This window comes from Chiloscyllium plagiosum, unplaced genomic scaffold, assembly GCF_037043375.1.
Source record: "Chiloscyllium plagiosum isolate Xiang-an unplaced genomic scaffold, Cpla_swu_hap1 HiC_scaffold_33, whole genome shotgun sequence".
In the NCBI taxonomy this organism is placed as follows: Eukaryota; Metazoa; Chordata; class Chondrichthyes; order Orectolobiformes; family Hemiscylliidae; genus Chiloscyllium; species Chiloscyllium plagiosum.
The window spans coordinates 6,555,956-6,577,943 of NW_028270171.1; the positions used below are offsets into that span (position 1 = coordinate 6,555,956).

A 21,988-nucleotide genomic window follows, 5' to 3' on the forward strand; every position below is an offset into this window, starting at 1 on the left:
GTCTCCTGGTCCACCAAGTCGGGGTGGGAAGGAACAGCTGGGGACAGGATTTTAGGGTTGTTTGGAAATAGCATGGGAGAATCGAAACTGCCACAGAAATAATTGTAGACTCACACAGACCCTCACACACCCGCACACACGCACAGACAGACACACACACACATCCACCCCCCTCACATACTTCCACTCTCTACCAATCACGCTCACATTCACTGTCATTAACACAGACACTCTCTTATGGTCAGTTCCCCACATGGTCTTTCCCTTTAAGTAACTGACAGACACAAATTATTACAACAAATAAACTTATTCTGTATTGCTTTGTACAATTATAAACTGGAAGAGGACAGACCACACAAACAGTGGGTTGGGGTCGGATGTGGTTGGCATCAGGCACTTCTGGTTGTATTGATGGTTGGTGGGTGTGAAGCGACATCTCTCGCCTTCCGAATCGACTTCCGCCAAGAAAATATCAGAATCAGAAAGTACAAAAATTAAATCATTCTTACATTCAATCACATGGGCCATTGGCCTGTGTCACATGGCGGTGGATTTTGGGGAAATGAGCATGCTCATTACAGTCGGGGCAATGAACCTTGGCAATGTCTCTTGGTCTCTTCAATCCTTTCTGTGATGCACTCAATCAGATATAGTCCCTAAAACCCTAACAGCTCGCTGCAGTGTGAAGGAAGGTTGCCATGGAGATTTTCAATGTGGATCCTGAGCGTGTGGGATCTTTCTGCCCTCACCCAAGCCGAGGGGGACCCCAGGGTAACAGACCTTTCATTTCCCACGGCCTGCTGCAGGTGGACTCCAGACCGATCCAGTACCAACGCAGTGCCAGTGCTGTGCAGTCCAGTGCAGTGCCAGTGTGGTTCCTGTGCAGTGCAGTGGAGTCCAGTCCAGTGCCACTTAACAGCCTGAGCTGTATTAGGTGCCAGTGAGGGCACAATACAGAGATAGTTGGGGGGCATGGGGACAGGAGATTGAGGGGACAGTGGATAGACAGTGAGAGGACAGGGAGTGGGGTGACAATGAGGGGCCGGTGAGGGCTGGTTTGGAAATGTAAAACCAACTTTTGTGAATCTTTCTCACAATGCATCCAAGGTTTTGGGAATGACCTCCCTGAGCCCCTTCCCCACACTGGAGGAGGCCATTCCCACTGGAGCTACATGCCCACTCTCTCCAGAGCCTGTCAGTTCGTCCCAATGTGCCCACTCTATCCTTGCACGCTGCAGGTTTAATTTCTCTCAAGTACCCATTCCGTTTCCTTTTTTGAAATCTTCATTGCCCCCACTTCCACCTCACCTGTACTTAGTGAGTTCCTGATCATTACTCACTGGACAATAAAGTTCTTCCTTACTGTTACAATGTATCTCATGCCCAAAACCTCCGATCTTTGTGGGGCTGATTCACGTTAAAGTTACTGACACTTATCTTTGTTACCAAAACATATATCAGCCGCAGCACCACTGAAATCCCCACGATGTATGAAACAGTCTCACTTTTTAATATGAAGGGCTGCTCAGGGTGGTATCCTTCCCTAAACCCTCTTCCTTCATCACGATCTTCAGACTTTCCAACACCCACCTCCAACCTCAGGCCTACCCTGTCTACCCTCCTGGTCATTTGAGGGAACTGCTGCCTGACTGTGGGTGAGGGAGCCTACTTTGGGGGTGCACGTTTGCCTGGAGCCTCTGCTATACACAGCTAGGCTGTTCACAGATTCTGTGGTCCTAGTAAAGTGACATAAAGTGCTATTGTGAACATCAATAAGCTGCTTCCCCTGTGAGGATACAGCTGGAACCACTCCAGCACAAACTCTTTCTCAACAAAACATTGGAACATGCCAAATAGAAATGTAGATATCTACAGAATGCATGGGCACAGAGACAGAGGGGTCACAGAGAGACAGAGGAGGACACAGAGAGACAGAGAGGGACACAGAGAGACAGGGCGATACACGCGGAAACAATGGGATATACAGCGATTGTGGAACACATAGAGGGATTGTAAGATACACAGACACTTTGGGAATCTCAGGGAAATCATGAGGGGCACAGGGGCAGGAGGGTGAAGGGACAGTGGAGAGACAGTGAGGGGTAATAGTAGGATACACAGGGAGACAGTGTGAAACACAGGGAGATAATGGGATTCACAGGGCGATAGTGGGATGCACAGAAAGACAGTGGGATGACAGAGAGACAGTGGGATACACAGATACCCATGAGATGCGCAGAGAGACAATGGGATACAGAGAGAGACAGTGGGGTTCACAGGGAGATAGTGGGATTTGCAGAGAAATAGTGAGATGCACAGAGAGACAGTGGGATGCGCGATGAGGCAGTGGGACACACAGAGACAGTGAGGTACACAGGGAGATAGTGAAATGCACAGAGATACAGTAAGATACAGAGATACAGTGGGATACACAGAGATACAGTGGGATGCACGATGAGGCAGTGGGACACACAGAGACAGTGAGGTACACAGGGAGATGGTGGGATGCACAGAGATACAATAAGATACAGAGATACAGTGGGATACACAGAGAAAGGGGGATACACAGAGAGACAGTTGGGTGCACAGAGAGTCAGTGGGATACACAGACACAGTGGGATACACAGAGAGACAGTGGGATACAGAGACAGGGGGATGCACAGAGATAGTGGGATATACAGAGACAGTGGGATACACAGAGAATCAGTGGGATGCAGGTACACAGAGACCGTGGGATACATAGGCACAGTGGGATACACAGAGAGACAGTGGGATACACAGACACAGTGGGATACACAGAGAGACATTGGGATATACAGAGACAGTGGGATACACAGAGACAGGGGGATGCACAGAGACAGGGGGATGCACAGAGAGTCAGTTGGATGCACAGAGAGTCAGTGGGATACAGAGACGGGGGATGCACAGAGATAGTGGGATATACCGAGACAGTGGGATACACAGATATACAGTGGGATACTCAGAACAGTGGGATATACAAAGACAGTGGGATACACAGAGATACAGTGGGATACTCAGAACAGTGGGATATACAAAGACAGTGGGATACACAGAGATACAGTGGGATACTCAGAACAGTGGGATATACAAAGACAGTGGGATACACAGAGATACAGTGGGATACTCAGAACAGTGGGATATACAAAGACAGTGGGATACACAGAGAGTCAGTGGGATACAGAGACAGTGGGATACACAGAGACAGTGGAATATACAGAGACAGTGGGATATACAGAGATACAGTGGGATACACAGAGACAGTGGAATATACAGAGACAGTGGGATGCACAGAGATACAGTGGGATACACAGAACAGTGGGATATACAAAGACAGTGGGATACACAGAGAGTCAGTGGGATACAGAGACAGTGGGATACACAGAGACAGTGGAATATACAGAGACAGTGGGATACACAGGGATACAGTGGGATACACAGAGACAGTGGAATATACAGAGACAGTGGGATACACAGAGATACAGCGGGATACACAGAGACAGTGGAATACCGAGGGAGATAGATACCCAGGGATGCAAGGTGGATTCTCAACTTCGAAAAAGAGGCACTTCAACATGGAGGTACACACAGTGATATGGATCAATGATGCACGAGTGATTACAAAAGATTCTTGGTCCATTGGTGAGACTGGATTCATTTCAGCCACAGCCTTTGAGGTACCCCAGAGTGAGGGGTGTAGAATAAAGGCAATTATACAGTTCGAGGCATATCCCATCACAGCACCATAGCAACACGGCAGCAAGGAAGGGTGTTGTGACTAACTAAATGAGCCGTGAGTCTGTAGCATGGATGGCACTAACATTCTCATAGATAAGGTCCTGCTGATTCTCGTAAATGGCTTCTTCAGGCTCTCCCTTCTGTTGGATCGTATCCAACATGCACTGATGCAGGAAGATGTACTGAAGCTAAGGAGCAGCAAATAAAAAACAGAGATGAAAAGATTATACTCCTCACAATAGCACAAAAACATTTACATTCAAAGTAAATCTTGTGGTTATTCAAATGGGTCAGAAGTCAGATGACACTCGGTTATAGTTCAACAGGTTTATTTGCAATCACATGCGTTCAGAGCGGTATTCCTTCGTCAGGTGAAGTGAAATTGTTGAACTATAACCTGGTGTCATGTGACATCTGACTTTGTCCACCCAAGTCTAAAACCAGCACCTCTACGTTATTGAAATAAGGACACAGAGTAGGTAAAGCACAGGGTTAGATACAGCGTAAAGCTCACTCTACACCAATCCCATAAACCCTCCCAGGTTAGGGACAGCAAAGGGTTAGATACAGAGCAAACCTCCCTCTACACTGTCTCCATCAAACACTTCTAGGACAGGAACAGCACAGGGTCAGAGAGTAAAACTCCCTCTATACTGTACCCCCCTATTGAACACTCCCAGGACAATAAAGCATGGGGTTAGATACAAAGTAAAGCCTCCTCCACAATGTCCCCATCAAACACTTCCAGGGCAAGGACAACACAGGGTTAGATACAGAATAAAGCTTCCTCTATACTGTCCCTATCAACCACAGGGTTGCATACAGAGAAAAACTTGCTTTAACCACAAGATGCCTCCTAATGATTTTTATTTTTCCCCACAATCAATGGCCTTTGAATCTCTCGGATAAATTAGCTCTCGATTCTCTGCACGCCAAACAGAGATGAAGCTGCAAAACACAAACTAATTTCATACACAGACTCTTCGGAGCAACAGGGAGAGCAGACCCAGTTCAGCTACCCAGTGATGGGCTTGGTTCAGTCTGAATGGGGGTATCTCATCACTGGGAACTGTAGTTCCAAGCCCTCAATATTATGATGGGAGTATTTTCCATGCGCCAGTGGAGATTGAATGAATGAGGAAACGTGAAGGATCTGTGGCTTTAGCCTTCCTCATTCTTGTATGGAAGCTCAGAGCTCAAGGTGGAGTCTTCCTCATGGACTAACCACTTCCCTTGCTTCTAACTTGTAGCAGTTCCAACTCTGGTGCTTAACTCTGTTGCTCTTTCAGCTGTACGTTATCCTTTCTGGCGATATGAGGATCACTAGCCAGACCAGCATTCCTCACCCATCTCTAATTGCTCTAGAAAGGGCAGTGGACGTGAGCCACCTTCTTGAGCGACTGCAGATTGTGAGCTATGATTGCAGCCACCGTGCTGTTAGGGAGGAAGATTTTGGATTTTTGACCCAGCAACAATGTGGGCTGGTGAGTGGCTTAGAGGGGAATTTGCAGGCAGTGGGCGTCCCCGTGCATTTGCAGACCTTGTCTTTGCAGGTGGTAGAGGTGGCAGTTTTGGAAAGGATCCGGTGGCTCAGTTGTTAGCACTGCTGCCTCACAGCGCCAGGCACCCAGGTTCAATTCCAGCCTTAGGCGACTGTCTGTGTGGAATTTGCACATTCTCGCCATGTTTCTACGGGTTTCCTCTGGGTGCTCCGGTTTCCTCCCACAGTCTAAAGGATATGCAGGTCAGGGTGGATTGGCCATGCTAAATTGTCCCATAGTTTCCAGGGATGTGTAGGTTAGGTGCATTAGTTAGGGGTAAATGTAGAGTAGTAAGGGTCTGGGTGGGTTACTGTTTGGAGGGTCGGTATGGACTTGTTGGGCCAAAGGGCCTGTTTCCACACTGTAGGTATTCTGTGACACTTGGTGAGTTCCCACAGTGGGTCTTGTAGATGGTATGTACAGCTGCCATTGAGCATCAGTGGTGGAGAGACCGAGATAAATTGCTGCAGATGCTGGAATCTGTACTGAAAACACCAAACGCTGGAGATCACTGCGGGTCCGGCAGCATTCATGGAGAGAGAGCAAGCTCTGATGCAATGTTTTCTCGACTCGAAACATTAGCTTGCTCTCTCCATGGATGCTGCCAGACCCACTGTGATCTCCAGCGTTTGGTGTTTTCAGTGGAGAGAATGGGTATTGGAGATGGTGAGTGAAATCCACCAATCAATCTGCTTTGTCCTGGATGATGTCAAACTTCTTAAGTGTTGTAAGAGCTGCACCTATCCAGGGCAAGTGGGGAGTATTCCATCACATTCTTGTGCCTTGTAGATGGTGGACAGGCTCTGGGGAGTCAGGAGGTGAGTTACCCATTGCAGGATTCCCAGTCTCTGACCCTCTCTTGTAGCCACAGTATTTATAATAGACAGGACCAGGGCAACCAGTACCTGCAACAAATCCAACCAGGACAACCAGTATCTGCAACAAATCCCCAACCAGGACAACCAGTACCTGCAACAAATCCAACCAGGACAACCAGTACCTGCAACAAATCCCCAACCAGGACAACCAGTACCTGCAACAAATCCAACCAGGACAACCAGTACCTGCAACAAATCCGAAGCTTCCAGCAGCTCACTTTTCTCCTATTTATAATAGAATCCCTATATCATGAAAGCAGGCCATTCAGCCCATCAAGTTCACACTGAACAGCATCCCATCCTAATGCAGGAGGTAAAACCACATCAAATTGCTTTTTTTGATTCATTCACGGGGTGAGGGATCACTGATGAGGTCAGAGTTTATTGCCCTTCCCTGATTGTTAAGAGGAGAAAGTGAGGACTGCAGATGCTGGAGATCAGAGCTGAAAATGTGTTGCTGGAAAAGCGCAGCAGGTCAGGCAGCATCCAAGGAGCAGGAGAATCGACGTTTCGGGCATGAGCCCTTCTTCCTGAAGAAGGGCTTATGCCTGAAATGTCGATTCTCCTGCTCCTTGGATGCTGCTTGACCTGCTGTGCTTTTCCAGCCACACATTTTCAGCTCTGATTGTTAAGAGGCAACCACATTGCTATGGGTCTGGAGTCACATGTAGGCCACACTGGATGGTAGTTTCCTTCCCTGAAGGACATTAGTGAACCAGATGGGTGTTTCAAAAAATCACCAATGGATTCATGGTCATCATTAGGCTCTTAATTCCAGATATTTATTGAATTCAAATTCCATGGCAGGATTCAAACCCAGTTCCCCCAGAGCACTACCCGCATCTCTGGATTCACAATCCAATGATAATACCACTTAGACATTGCTCCTCCTACAAAATAATTCTCAGTGAAAGCAACAGGAAAAAAATGTCTTACCTCAGTCTGGACCATCAGAGGCCGGTTCTGCCTCATTTTACGGACAATCCCATAAACGTCAACCACACCTTCCTGTTCCATTTGTTGAAGAAGGTAATCCAGTGCTATTAAAGTACCCGTTCTCCCGACTCCAGCACTGTGATAAAACCCAGACTGGGTCAGAGCAGACCTTGAAACTGATTAGACATGTTTTACCCCTCTGACCTCCCCCAAAACTCAGGCTATCACCAAGGATTTTGATGAACTGAAGTGATCTTCTAGGTTTTTAGTAGCAACCAGCACTGTCACACCATAGCTCAGTAAACTTTCTCCCCAGTTACAGCCCTACGTGACTGACTGGATCTCTCTCAATGCCAATCCAGTTTATTTTCTCTCAGAGGGTCAATAGTCTTTGAAATTCCCTTCCCTCATAAAGTACTGGATGCAGAATTGTAAGATTATTTGAAGACAGAGGGAGATAGATCGTAGATTCCCAAGGGGATGGAAGACTGTCAGGGGCTATGAAGGAATGTAGAGTTGAGTTTAAAATCAGGCCAGCCACGATCTCATTGAAGGGCGGAACAGGCTCAAAGGGCCGAGTGGCCTTAATCTGTTCAATATTGTAAAACCATTGCTCACTAACCCTTCTCCCTCCAGACTTTGTTCCTTTCTTGAATATTACATGGGAGGTGGGTATCATTGGCAGAGTCAGCATTTATTGTCCATCGCTAATTGCCCTAGAATGACGTGGAGGTGCCAGTGTTGGACTGAGGTGGACAAAGTCAGAGGTCACATGACACCAGGTTACACTACAACAGATTTAGTTGAAATCACAACCTTTCGGACACACATGACAGAGGAGCAGCGCTCTGAAAGCTTGTGACTTCAAATAACCCTGTTGGACTATAATTTACTGCCATGTGACTCCTGACTTTGCCCCTTGAATGGATTGGCTTGCTAGACTATTTCAGGCTCCAGCACATTGCTGTGGGTCTGGAGTCACGTGTAGGCCTGACCAGGTAAGGACAGCAGATTTCCGAAAAGTCTGGCATTGAAGGGTTTTAGGGCCAGTTTGATTATAGCTAACAGATACTGCCTCAGACAGAAGGCTTTCAAGTTTAAAAAACATCACTTGTACAATGAATGGGGAGTGGCCAGTTCTCCCAGCTCAGCTTTTCTCTGGTTTGGTTTGGCTTTTAGCAGTAGTGGGGAAAAAGCCGCTGCATCCACAGAAGCAGGTCCAGGCTGGTACTCTCTCTCTGACATCTCTCCTGTAAGATCCTATGTTTGATTTACCTTTTGTCCCAAGGGGTATTTATAGGGATTGTTGTGAGTATTGGATCAGCATCATTAAGTTGGGATAATCTGTGGATTTTCGGATAGGTTAAGTTATTCGGTATTCTCTTTTGTTTGTGTTTCATTCTGTAATCTTGTAAATAAATTTTGTTTTGTTTAAAACTAAGTGGTTTGACCAGCAGCATCTCTCCTTGAATATCCACTTTATACCTGCTTAAAACCACGAGCAAATTTAGGGTCTGGGCTACTTTCTTGAAATGGGTTGAGGGGTCCGGCCTGATCCATCACACAATGCATGAGAGATTGTCATGGTCGCGTGGTTTCATTTTCCAGATTTATGAATAAAATGAAACTCCAGCAACTGCTGTGGTGATGACAGTGAGTAGGAGACAGGACAGAGAAACTGGAACACCTCAACTTGGACAGTCCAGTGACTGGCAACACAGCAGGTGATGATAAACCAACTCAGGAGTGGATATCCAACCAGAGTAAACCAGGAACCACTGTCTGTTATTTTGGGATTAGACCTGGAGGAAGTCAGCTCCCCAATTCCTTAAGCGGGTGGTCTATAGTGAAAGTCTTATTCACATTCTCATAACAACGCACAGACAGAGCACAAGCTTTGAAATGCCACTTCTTGCTTCAGAGTCTCTACACCATCTACCACCTCACCACTGACATTGCTTGTTATTCACTTATATATATGTTAACCCTTTTCTCTATACGGTAACGCGTGGTGCTGGAAAAAAAGCACAACAGGTCAGGCAGCATCTGAGGAGCAAGTGAGTTAACGTTTCAGGCTTAACCCTTCCTCAGGGCTGCGGAGGGGGAAGGGGGCTGAGAAATAAATACAGGAAGGGAACACTGGGGGAAAGGGATGGCGATAGGTGGACAAAGGTAGAAGATGATTGTAATAGGTTGATGGGAAGTGTAGAGCGCATAGGTGGGAAGGAAGGTGGGCAGGTAGGTCTGGTTAATGCTGCTGTTCTGTGTTACTGACTGGAACACGTTATTCCAGCTCCCTAACACTGGCACTCAGTAACCCCTCTCTCCCCCAGCACCGTGTTACTGACAGTAACACATTATTCCAGCTCCCTAACACTGGCACTCAGTAACCCCTCTCTCCCCCAGCACCATGTTACTGACTGTAACACGTTATTCCAGCTCCCTCACACTGGCACTCAGTAACCCCTCTCTCCCCCAGCACCGTGTTACTGACTGTAACACATTATTCCAGCTCCCTCACACAGACACTCAGTAACTCCTCTCTCCCCCAGCACCATGTTACTGACTAACACATTATTCCAGCTCCCTCACACTGGCACTCAGTAACCCCTCTCTCCCCCAGCACCGTGATACTGACTGTAACACGTTATTCCATCTCCCTCACACTGGCACTCAGTAACCCCTCTCTCCCCCAGCACCATGTTACTGACTGTAACACGTTATTCCAGCTCCCTCACACTGGCACTCAGTAACCCCTCTCTCCCCCAGCACCATGTTACTGACTGTAACACATTATTCCAGCTCCCTCACACTGGCACTCAGTAACTCCTCTCTCCCCCAGCACCATGTTACTGACTGTAACACGTTATTCCAGCTCCCTCACACTGGCACTCAGTAACCCCTCTCTCTCCCTGCACCATGTTACTGACTGTAACACTTTATTCCAGCTCCCTCACACTGGCACTCAGTAACTCCTCTCTCTCCCAGCACCATGTTACTGACTGTAACACGTTATTCCAGCTCCCTCACACTGGCACTCAGTAACCCCTCTCTCCCCCAGCACCATGTTACTGACTGTAACACGTTATTCCAGCTCCCTCACACTGGCACTCAGTAACCCCTCTCTCTCCCTGCACCATGTTACTGACTGTAACACTTTATTCCAGCTCCCTCACACTGGCACTCAGTAACCCCTCTCTCTCCCTGCACCGTGTTACTGACTGTAACACGTTATTCCAGCTCCCTCACACTGGCACTCAGTAACCCCTCTCTCCCCCAGCACCGTGTTACTGACTGTAACACGTTATTCCAGCTCCCTCACACTGGCACTCAGTAACCCCTCTCTCTCTCAGTACCATGTTACTGACTGTAACACGTTATTCCAGCTCCCTCACACTGGCACTCAGTAACCCCTCTCTCTCTCAGTACTGTGTTACTGACTGTAACACGTTATTCCAGATCCCTCACACTGGCACTGAGTAACCTCTCTCTCTCTCAGTACTGTGTTACTGACTGTAACACGTTATTCCAGCTCCCTCACACTGGCACTCAGTAACCCCTCTCTCTCCCAGCACCGTGTTACTGACTGTAACACGTTATTCCAGCTCCCTCACACTGGCACTCAGTAACCCCTCTCTCTCCCAGCACCGTGTTACTGACTGTAACACGTTATTCCAGCTCCCTCACACTGGCACTCAGTAACCTCTCTCTCTCCCAGCACCGTGTTACTGACTGTAACACGTTATTCCAGCTCCCTCACACTGGCACTCAGTAACCCCTCTCTCCCCCAGCACCATGTTACTGACTGTAACACGTTATTCCAGCTCCCTCACACTGGCACTCAGTAACCCCTCTCTCCCCCAGCACCATGTTACTGACTGTAACACGTTATTCCAGCTCCCTCACACTGGCACTCAGTAACCCCTCTCTCCCCCAGCACCATGTTACTGACTGTAACACGTTATTCCAGCTCCCTCACACTGGCACTCAGTAACCCCTCTCTCCCCCAGCACCATGTTACTGACTGTAACACGTTATTCCAGCTCCCTCACACTGGCACTCAGTAACCTCTCTCTCTCCCAGCACCGTGTTACTGACTGTAACACGTAATTCCAGCTCCCTCACACTGGCACTCAGTAACCTCTCTCTCTCTCAGTACTGTGTTACTGACTGTAACACGTTATTCCAGCTCCCTCACACTGGCACTCAGTAACCCCTCTCTCCCCAAGCACCATGTTACTGACTGTAACACTTTATTCCAGCTCCCTCACACTGGCACTCAGTAACTCCTCTCTCCCCCAGCACCGTGTTACTGACTGTAACACGTTATTCCAGCTCCCTCACACTGGCACTCAGTAACCTCTCTCTCTCTCAGTACTGTGTTACTGACTGTAACACGTTATTCCAGCTCCCTCACACTGGCACTCAGTAACCCCTCTCTCTCCCAGCACCATGTTACTGACTGTGACACGTTATTCCAGCTCCCTCACACTGGCACTCAGTAACCCCTCTCTCTCCCAGCACCGTGTTACTGACTGTAACACGTTATTCCAGCTCCTTCACACTGGCACTCAGTAACCCCTCTCTCCTCCAGTACTGTGTTACTGACTGTGACACGTTATTCCAGCTGCCTCACACTGGCACTCAGTAACCCCTCTCTCCCCCAGCACCATGTTACTGACTGTAACACATTATTCCAGCTCCTTCACACTGGCACTCAGTAACCCCTCTCTCTCCCAGCACCGTGTTACTGACTGTAACACTTTATTCCAGCTCCCTCACACTGGCACTCAGTAACCCCTCTCTCTCCCAGCACCATGTTACTGACTGTAACACGTTATTCCAGCTCCCTCACACTGGCAATCAGTAACCCCTCTCTCTCCCAGCACCATGTTACTGACTGTAACACGTTATTCCAGCTCCCTCACACTGGCAATCAGTAACTCCTCTCTCCCCCAGCACCATGTTGCTGACTGTAACACATTATTCCAGCTCCCTCACACTGGCACTCAGTAACCCCTCTCTCCCCCAGCACCATGTTACTGACTGTAACACGTTATTCCAGCTCCCTCACACTGGCACTCAGTAACCCCACTCTCTCCCTGCACCATGTTACTGACTGTAACACTTTATTCCAGCTCCCTCACACTGGCACTCAGTAACCCCTCTCTCCCCCAGCACCATGTTACTGACTGTAACGCATTATTCCAGCTCCCTCACACTGGCACTCAGTAACCCCTCTCTCCCCCAGCACCATGTTACTGACTGTAACGCATTATTCCAGCTCCCTCACACTGGCACTCAGTAACCCCTCTCTCCCCCAGCACCGTGTTACTGACTGTAACACGTTATTCAGCTCCCTCACACTGGCACTCAGTAACCCCTCTTTCCCCCAGCACCGTGTTACTGACTGTAACACGTTATTCCAGCTCCCTCACACTGGCACTCAGTAACCCCTCTCTCCCCCAGCACCGTGTTACTGACTGTAACACGTTATTCAGCTCCCTCATACTGACACTCAGTAACCCCTCTCTCCCCCAGCACCGCGTTACTGACTGTAACACGTTATTCCAGCTCCCTCACACTGGCAATCAGTAACCCCTCTCTCCCCCAGCACCATGTTACTGACTGTAACACATTATTCCAGCTCCCTCACACTGGCACTCAGTAACCCCTCTCTCTCCCTGCACCATGTTACTGACTGTAACACGTTATTCCAGCTCCCTCACACTGGCACTCAGTAACCCCTCTCTCCGCCAGCACCATGTTACTGACTGTAACTTATTATTCCAGCCCCCTCAACCTGACATTAAAAGAATCGGTACCAGTCTAACTTGTCCATGTAAACTGCAGACACGACAGTGAGGAGTTTTTGAGAAATCGGGAGATTACAGTCACTGCCTGAAGCAGAGCAGAGAAGTGCAGCCATGGTGCGTACTTTACCTGCAATGTACAATTGGTAAACCTTGGTTCCTTCTGTCCAGATGATCCCGAAGTATTTTGTGGAAAGCTATCAGTTTCTCAGTGGTTTTGGGAACTCCGTGATCTGGCCAGGCAGTGAAGTGGAAATGAGAGACCGAACGTATCTCTGATGATCCAGTCTGTACAGAAAGTGCAGAGGGTGAGTCTCCATTCCCTTTACACCTTCCCCAGAGCTCTTTCCTTTTTTATTCTTATACGGCCATCCCAGACCTGCTCCAAGCCCCAGAACCTCTGCTGGGAATCTCCCACCATACGGGATATGGCTAAACTCAATCCCTATTCTCAATCCATGGTCCATCAATCAATGAGATTCTGCTCATCTCTGACATAACTCTATACCCCTCTCACATTTCCCCCGTATCTTCCAACAAACGACGTGGAATCAGATTGAACAATGCATCTTGTTTTGACTGCCATTTGGGGCAGCATGGTGGCTCATTGGTTAGCAGGGACCCACGTTCGATTCCAGCCTCGGGCCACTGTCTGTGTGGAGTTTGTACATTCGCCCCGTGTCTGATTGGGTTTCCTCCGTATGCTCCGGTTTCCTCCCATAGTCCAAAGATGTGCAAGTTAGGGTGTATTATCCAAGCTAAATTGCCCATAGTGTCCAGGGAAGTGCAGGCTAGGTGGGTTAGCCATGGGAAATGCGGGATTACAGGGTTAGGTGTAGGTGCAATTTGGGTGAGATGCTCTTCAGCGGGTTGGGTGGACTTGATGGGTGGAATGGCCTGCTTTCACAGGGATTCTATGATTTGCAGAAGAGACTTTGCAAACTCCATCCACCATTGGTCTAGAGACTTGTTTCACAACCTTACCCCTGAAAAGTCTGGCTCTAATTCTCCTATTCTTCAATTCCCTGACCAGGAGAAATACTTTCTCTCTCTCTCTCTGCAGCCTTAACTGTTCCTCTTAATTCCTGAAAACTCAATTTACATCAGAAAATACAACCCTATTTTCAGTCATTGCTGCTCAGAAATCAATCCTTGGAGATCCGTGTCACTCTGGGACTTTCTGATCCTGTTAGGATGGAAAGCCAGGAACCTTGACCCAGTGACAGGATGGTGAGTGACTTAGAGTGGAACATGCAGATGCTGGCGATTCTAGATGTTGGAGATTGGGGGTTGAAAAGTGTTCTCAAAGGAGTTAGAGAATCATACAGCACAGAAGTAGACCCTAAGGTCCAACATATTCATGCCAAACAAGTTTCCCAAACTTAACTAGTTGCACTTGTCTGCCTCTCCACTCCCAGTAACATTCTTGTAAATCTTATTGCACCTTTTCCAATTTAATCACATCCTTAACTGTCATAGGGTGACCGGAACTGTATACAGAACTCCAAATGTGGCCTCACCAACATCCTGCACAACAGCAACATGATGTCCCAGCTCCTGTACTCAATGGTCTGAATGATGAAGTTGGAAACCAGAGAGGCACCAGAATACAGTAGCAAGTGTAAAAGAACAATCCAACACTTCCTGAGAAACAAACACAACACTAGCTGGCATGGGGGCAGACATGCCTCAGAAAAACAAAAGGCCAGTGGCGTATTCTGGGCCAAAACGAAGAGACATCCAGAGCTCATAGAATCCCTGCAAGTGTGGAAACAGGCCATCTGGACAAACAAGTCCATACTGACCCTCCAAAGAGTATTCTACCCAGACCCATTCCCCTACCCTATTACTCTGCATTACTCCTGACTAATGCACCTAGTCTGCACATCCCTGAATACCATGGGTAATTTCCCATGGCCAATTCACCTGACCTGCACAGTCTTTGGACTGTGAGAGGAAACTGGAGCACCCGGAGGAAACACACGCAGACATGGGGAGAATGTGCAAACTGCACACAGATAGCTTGAGGCTGGAATCGAACCCTGGTGCTGTGAGACAACAGTGCTAACCACTGAGCCAGCAGTACATATTGTAGACAGCACACTTTTTGTTTCAGTGACAGAAAAGTGAATGCTGGCGGTGGTGGGTGTGGTGCCAATCAAGCGGCTGCTTTGGCCTGGATGGTATCAAGCTTCTTCAGTGTTGTTGGAGCGGCACTCATCCAGGGCAAGTGGAGGGTATTCCATCAGACTCCTGACTTGGGCTTTGTAGATGGTGGATGGGTTCTGGCGAGTTCGGGGGTGAGTTACTCACTGCAGGGTCCCACCCTCTGACCTGCCACTGTGTTTAGATGATGGGTCCAGTTCAGTTTCTGGTCAAAAGTAACCTCTAGGGGTTAGTGATAGTGGACAATTCAGCAATGGTTAGATCATAGAATCCCTACAATGTGGAAGCAGGCCATTTAGCCCATCAAATACACACTGATGCTCTGAAGAACATCCCACTTGCTACCCAGTTCCTGTCACCCTGCATTTCCCTGTGGCTAACCCACCAAGCCTGCATATCCCTGGACACTATGGGGCAAATTCCCCATGGCCAATCCACCCTAACCTGCACATCTTTGGACTGTGGGAGGAAATTGGAACACCTGGAGGGAACTCACACAGAGAGAGGGAGAATGTGCAAACTCCACACAGACAGTCGCCCGAGGCTGGAATTGAACCCAAGTCCTTGGTGCTGTGAGGCAGTGATGCTAACCAGTGAGCTATACTGTGCCACTTATATCTCATTGTCATTGACTGGCATCTGTGTAGTGTGAGACAAAAAAACGCAGATGCTGGAATCCAAAGTATACAGGCAGGAGGTCGGAAGAACACAGCAAGCCAGGCAGCATCAGGAGGTGGAGTAGTCAACATTTTGAGTGTAATCCTTCTTCAGGACTGGGGCTGCAGATAAAGGGGGTGGTGGGGACAGGGTTGAGAAATGGGGACAGATGAAGTCAGGTAGAGAGTATGACCTGGTTGGTCAATGGGAGGAATGAATCCAGTTGATGGCAGAGAACAGTGGAAAGGAGGGGGGTGGTGCTGGGAAGGGAATCGGGGATGGAAAGGGAGGTTATTTGAAATTGGAGAACTCAGTGTTGAGTTCTGTCGGCTGCCCAGGCGGAAGATGAGGTGTTGTTCCTCCAATCTGCGCGGTTGTGGCATCCACTGCATCATCCTTAAACACCTCCGCCAACTCCAACCAGACCCCAACACCCAGAACATTTTCCCCTCCCCACCCCTTTCTGCCTTCTGCAAGGACCGTTCCCTTTGACAGTCCTTGGTTTGCTCCACTCTCCCCACCAATCCCTCTGAACTCCCAGGAACCTTCCCCTGCAACCGGAAATGATGCAAAACCGGCTGCACATCAACCCCCTCAGCCCCATCCAGGGCCCCAAACAGTCCTTCCAACTGAGACAGGGGGTCACCTGCCTCTCTTCCAACCCAGTTTACTGCATCAGGTGCTCCCAATGTGGTCTTCTCTACACTGGGGATACCAAAACGTAAACTTGGTGAACGGTTCACCAAGCATCGCAGCCAGGCCCGCAGGTGCTGACCGGATCTCCCAGTCACCACCCATTTCAATTCCCCTTCCCACTCCTTTTCCGACATGACCACCCTCGGCCTCCTTCATTGCCACAATGAACCAAACCACAAATTGGAGGAACAACACCTCATCGTCCGCCTGGGCAGCCTACAGCCGGGAGGACTCAACATTGAGTTCTCCAATTTCAAATAACCTCCCTCCCCATCCCCCAACTCCCTTCACAGCCCCTCCCCCTCCCTTCCACTGCTCCCTGCCACCAACCGGATTCATTCCTCCCATTGACCAACCAGGTCGTACCCTCTACCCTGACTTTACCTATCCCCACGTCACCACTCTGCCCCCGCCAACATCTTTATCTGCATCTCTCCCACCCCCCAATTTTGAAGAAGTGTAACAGCCAAAACGTTGACTTCTCCCCCTCCTGATGCTGCCTGGTTTGCCTGTGTTCTTCCAGCCTCCTGCCTATCTGTGTGGTGTGGCATTATTATTGAAGTCAATGGTTACCCAATAAAATGCCATCTCATGGAACCACCATGGTCTTTCTAGATCTTTCTATGTTCCTCCAGCCTCCAACCTGTTTGATATTGAAGTCTCTGAGGGTCCACTCGCTAAGGATGGTCTCCGAGGAGACAGTAACTGTGATGTTCCCATAAGTACAGGGTGTGTAATCCAGTGGCCAATAGTGTTCACATTTGACCTGGAACCAAAAAGAAAACACATTTGAGGTGGAGTCATCCAAAATAATTACCCAGATTTACATAGATTACCCAATATAAAAACAGGTCATTCGGCCCGACCAGTCCGTTCAAGTGTTTATGTTTGACTTGTGTCACCACTGATCTCTCATCCAAATCTAACCATCCTCTACACTCACCTTCTTTGTTTGCGAGCCTTTAGCTGCACTGATTTGATTTATTATTGTCACATGTACTGAGGCACAGTGAAAAGTTTTGTTTTGCATGCAGTACTGGCAGATTATGCCATACAAAATGTATCAGGGTAATGGATCAGAGTGAGGAATATGATATTATAGCTGCAGAGTAGGTGCACAAAGAGTGACATCAACATTCAATTTAAAATTAGAGAGGTCCATTCAGCAGTCTAGTAACAGCGGGAAATAAGCTGTTCTTGAACCTGTTGGTATGGGCGCTTAAGCTTCTGTATCTTCTGTTGGAAGGTTGGAAGGGATTATAACCGAGGTGGGATGGGTATTTGATGATGTTGGTTGCCTTTCCGAGGCAGTGGGAAGTGTAGATGGAGTCAATGGATAGAAGGCTGGTTTATGTGATGGACTGGGCTGTGCTCACAACTCCCTATAGTTTCTGGGCAGAGCTGTTGCCGTACCAGGCCATGATGCATCCGGATAGAACGCTTCCTTCTCGCGAGGTCGATATTCTCAACGCCCTCTGGGTAAAGAGGTTTCTTTTCAATTCCTGAATAGGTTTCTTGGTGACTGTCTGAAATTAGTGACCAGCTTTTGTCTTTTCCCTCCCTGAGGAAACATTCTCTCTGTATCTGCTCCAGCTAAACCTTTTGTCCTTTTAAAGACCTCTATCAGGTCACCTTCCAGCAATCCAATTCTCTTTTCAGACATTTTTGTTATGACCCTTAGAAATGTCCTAGTAATCGGTACAACAGTGTGACACGCACGTCTCATGGAGCAATAGACAAAATGGGTGGTGCTGGAAAAGCACAGCCGGTCAGGCAGCACCTGAGGAGCAGGTGAGTCAACATTTCAAGCATAAGCTCTTCATCAGGAATGTTGGGGGGGGGGGGGCGCGGGAGGGGAGCTGTGTAAGGGGACTGAGAGATTAATTGGTGTGGTGGTGGGGAATGGGGCTGGAGGGAAGTTAGCTCGGATTGAGATACGTGGATGAAGGGGGGCGGGTATGGTGATAGGTCAGAGCAGAGGGTGGAGTGGATAAATGGGAAGGAAAATGGACAGGTAGGACCGGTCCATTTTTTGACTCTGATCTCCAGCATCAGCAGTCCTCACTTTCTCCTCATGGAGCAATAGGACAAGGAGCTGTCTTCGGGATCTTCCACACTGAAAGTCTCTGATACTCGTGTTGAGTGCTGCGCTTGTACAGCATCTCAATTCGTCATCCAAGTAAGAGGGAAAGTGAGGCTCTGGCTCTGAAATCTGGAGTGACATCTAATGGGATCCTCTTAGATATTGCTGTCTGTGGGAGGAACTGAAGGGATCTGAAAGGGTCCTTGTGAAAGAGTGCCATAAGCTCAACTCATTCTGACACCTTGTGTGCAGCACGGTGCCGGATCTCACAGGATCAGGATCTAACACCGGGACCTTATTATGACTTCATTGGGAGGACTGCACCCAGATTCCAAATGAAACCGCCAAAATGGCTACATCGCAAAACACCTCCTTCCATGTTCTTTCCCAGCCCCACACTCCAGGCTCTGTCTTCATGATACTGGAGGCAATGAGCTAGTGGTGCTGTCACTCAACTGTTAATCCAGATGGGTGAAAGTGAGGACTGCAGATGCTGGAGATCAGAGTCGTGAGTGTGGTGCTGGAAAAGCACAGCAAGTCAGGCAGCATCCGAGGAGCTGGAGAATCGATGTTTCAGGCAAAAGCACTTCATCAAGAATTCCTGATGAATGGCTTTTGTCTGAAATGTCGATTCTCCTGCTCCTCGGATGCTGCCTGACCTGCTGTGCTTTTACAGCACCACACTCTAGACTCTTAATCCAGAGGCTAAGATAAGGATCCGGGGACCGGGGTTCAAATCCCACTGTGGCAGATGAGAGTCTATTGTACACTTCTATCAGATCCCACCTCAACCTCCTCTGCTCCAACAAAAACAAACCCAGTCTCTCAGTGCAGTTTAGATTTTTCACTTCAGACTGCACCTTGAAGAATTAGGGCAATTAAGAGTCTAATGATAACCACCAACTATTGTCGATTGTTGAGAAAAACCCATCTTGGTCACAAATGTCCTTCGGGGAAGGAATCTGCCATCCTTACTTGGTCTGGCCTACATGTGACTCCAGACCCACAGCAATGTGGTTGATTCTTAACTGCCCCCTGGGCAATTAGGGATGGGCAATAAATGTTGGCCTCTCAGAGGGTCCTGGGATTCTCTTTCACACAGAGTGGTGAAGGCTGTCTTATTGAATATGTTTAAGGTGGAGGTGAGTCGATTAAGACTAACAAATCTAAAGGGGTACGGCAGGAAAGCGGAGTTGAGGCCACCACCTGATCTGATCAACCAAGTGGTGGAGCAGGTAAGAGGGACCGATTGGCCTCCTCCTCTTCTGAATTCGAATGGTAGTACAAACACAGCGCATGGAGAGCGCCTTCCTTCAGAGTCCCCGGCAAACCTGACAGCTGGTCACCCCAGCAGCCACTCGCTTGCATTTGGCTCCCATTGACGACTGGGCGAGACCACCATGTGTGTGAAACCGAGCCGTGATCAACCGTGACAGTGGTTGTCCAACGCGGTACACACATCCGCCCCCCCCCACCACCTTCTCGCTTTGAGACCAGGTTGGGTCCGAGCCCGGAATCAGTGACTCACCCGACCTCCTTCCGTGCAGTTTGTCAGCATCACAATAACGTCCGTCTTCTGCTCCCAAACCATCCGCCAGAAATCCGGCACCGTGCTGGGCAAAGGCCCCTGGGCAGCGATGAACTCGTTGCTCGACTTGTAACCCTGCGGAGAACCAAGAGGAGAGAAGCCTGAGCAGAAAACATTGGAACAACAACCAGGCAGAAACAATAAAAACAGTTTGTAGGCGATGGTATCATAAATCCTCCAACATCAACATGAACCATCCCAGACAAGGCATTGAACAGAATTGGAAAGTGTGGAGCTGGAAAAGCACAGCAGGCCAGGCAGCAACCGAGGAGCAGGAGAGTCGACAGTTCAGGTAAGACAATGAGGCTGCGAGGTTTTGCTGCAGCTCTACAAGTCCCTGGTGAGACCACACTTGGAATATTGTGAGCAGTTCTGGTCGCCCTACTATAGGAAAGATACAGAGGGTTTGGAGAGGGTGCAAAGAAGGTTTATCAGGATGCTGCCTGGACTGGAGGGCTTGCCTAATGAAGCAAGGTTGACTAAACTCGGACCTTTCTCTCTGGAGAGAAGGACGAAGAGAGGTGACCTGATCGAGGTGTACAAAATAATGAGAGGAATAGGTAGAGTCAATAGCCAGAGACTTTTCCCCAGGGCAGGATTGACTGGTACGAGAAGTCATAGTTTGAAGATATTAGGAGGAAAGTATAAAGGAGACATCAGAGGTAGGTTCTTTACACAGAGAGTTGTGAATGTATGGAATGCGTTGCCAGCGGTGGTGGTGGAAGCAGAGTCATTGGGGACATTTAAGCAACTGCTGGACATGCACATGGATAGCAGTGAGTTGAGGGGTGGGTAGGTTAAGTTACTATATTTTACATTAGGATTAAATCTCAGAACAACATCGTGGGCCTAAGGGCCTGTTCTGTGCTGTACTTTTCTATTCTATGTTCTGCGTTCTACGTTCTACGTTCTACGTTCTACGTTCTACGTTCTACGTTCTATGTTCTACGTTCTATGTTCTATGTAAGGCCAACAAATATCAGGCACCACCTGAGGGTGGAAACATTAGCAGAATGCATTCCAGGTCGGGCAGCTGAGCAAAACGAGGAATCCATACGAGGAGATAAATAATATCCCTAAAATTCACTTTCTGTCTCACCGGAACTGGGATTATCTTTTCGGAAATGTTGGCTTGTGTGCTATTGATAGCGGACAAAATCTTTGGGACAACTTGGAGGGGGTTGGGGTAACTCCAAAATCCCACGTTTTCACCTGCATTCATGGCCACCATATGGATGTGAGCGGTAACGTTAGGTTGGTGGCTGATGTTGATCCCCAGGTGGTGAGCGATCTGCAGACAGTGAAGCCATTAAACGCCAAGGAGTGGTGGTTGGATTCTGATGAAATTAGTTCACCCATCCCAATGATTGGGACTAATTGTTTAGATAAACTCTCAAAGTGAGGCGTGGTGAGAGATTTGATAGTGTCCCTCTTTCTGATCTCCATTAGCTTCAGCAACAAACCTTTTACATTCTCTCACATCTTCCTGATGTGAGTGTTAGGCATCAGCTTTGCCAGCATTACAGATACAGACCGTGATAAAAGCCTTTCTCATTCCTTCACATAGCATCATAAGAGTCATACAGCACGGAAACTGACCCTTCGATCCAACCAGTCCATGCCAACCATAATCCCAAACTAAACTAGTCCCACCTCCCAGCACTTGGCCGATGTCCCTCCAAACCTTTCCTATTCATGTACTTATCCAAATGTCTTTCAAATATTATAACTGCATCGACATCCACCACTTCCTCTGAAAGTTCAGTCCACACAAGAACCACTCTCTGTGTAAAAGATTTGACCCCTCATGTCTTTTTTAAAATCTTTCTCCTCTCATCTTAAAAGTGTGCCCCCAGTCTTGAAATCTACCATAC

General features: G+C 48.3%; 1 protein-coding gene across 2 annotated transcripts in view; it reads right to left on the reverse strand.

Annotated features, from left to right (window-relative positions):
• Positions 1 to 294: 294 nt before the first annotated feature.
• LOC122542007 (receptor-type tyrosine-protein phosphatase H-like) overlaps positions 295 to 21,988 on the reverse strand; it is a 116,370-nt gene continuing 94,676 nt past the window's right edge. For both annotated transcript variants that reach the window (XM_087978247.1, XM_087978246.1), the window contains 5 exons: positions 20,055 to 20,189; positions 17,087 to 17,209; positions 13,055 to 13,212; positions 7,112 to 7,247; positions 295 to 3,944 (listed from right to left, as the gene is read on the reverse strand). In XM_087978247.1, coding sequence (XP_087834373.1) covers positions 3,801 to 3,944; positions 7,112 to 7,247; positions 13,055 to 13,212; positions 17,087 to 17,209; positions 20,055 to 20,189 — 696 coding nt within the window. In that variant the 3' untranslated portion in view covers positions 295 to 3,800. The remainder of the gene's footprint in view (positions 3,945 to 7,111; positions 7,248 to 13,054; positions 13,213 to 17,086; positions 17,210 to 20,054; positions 20,190 to 21,988) is intronic.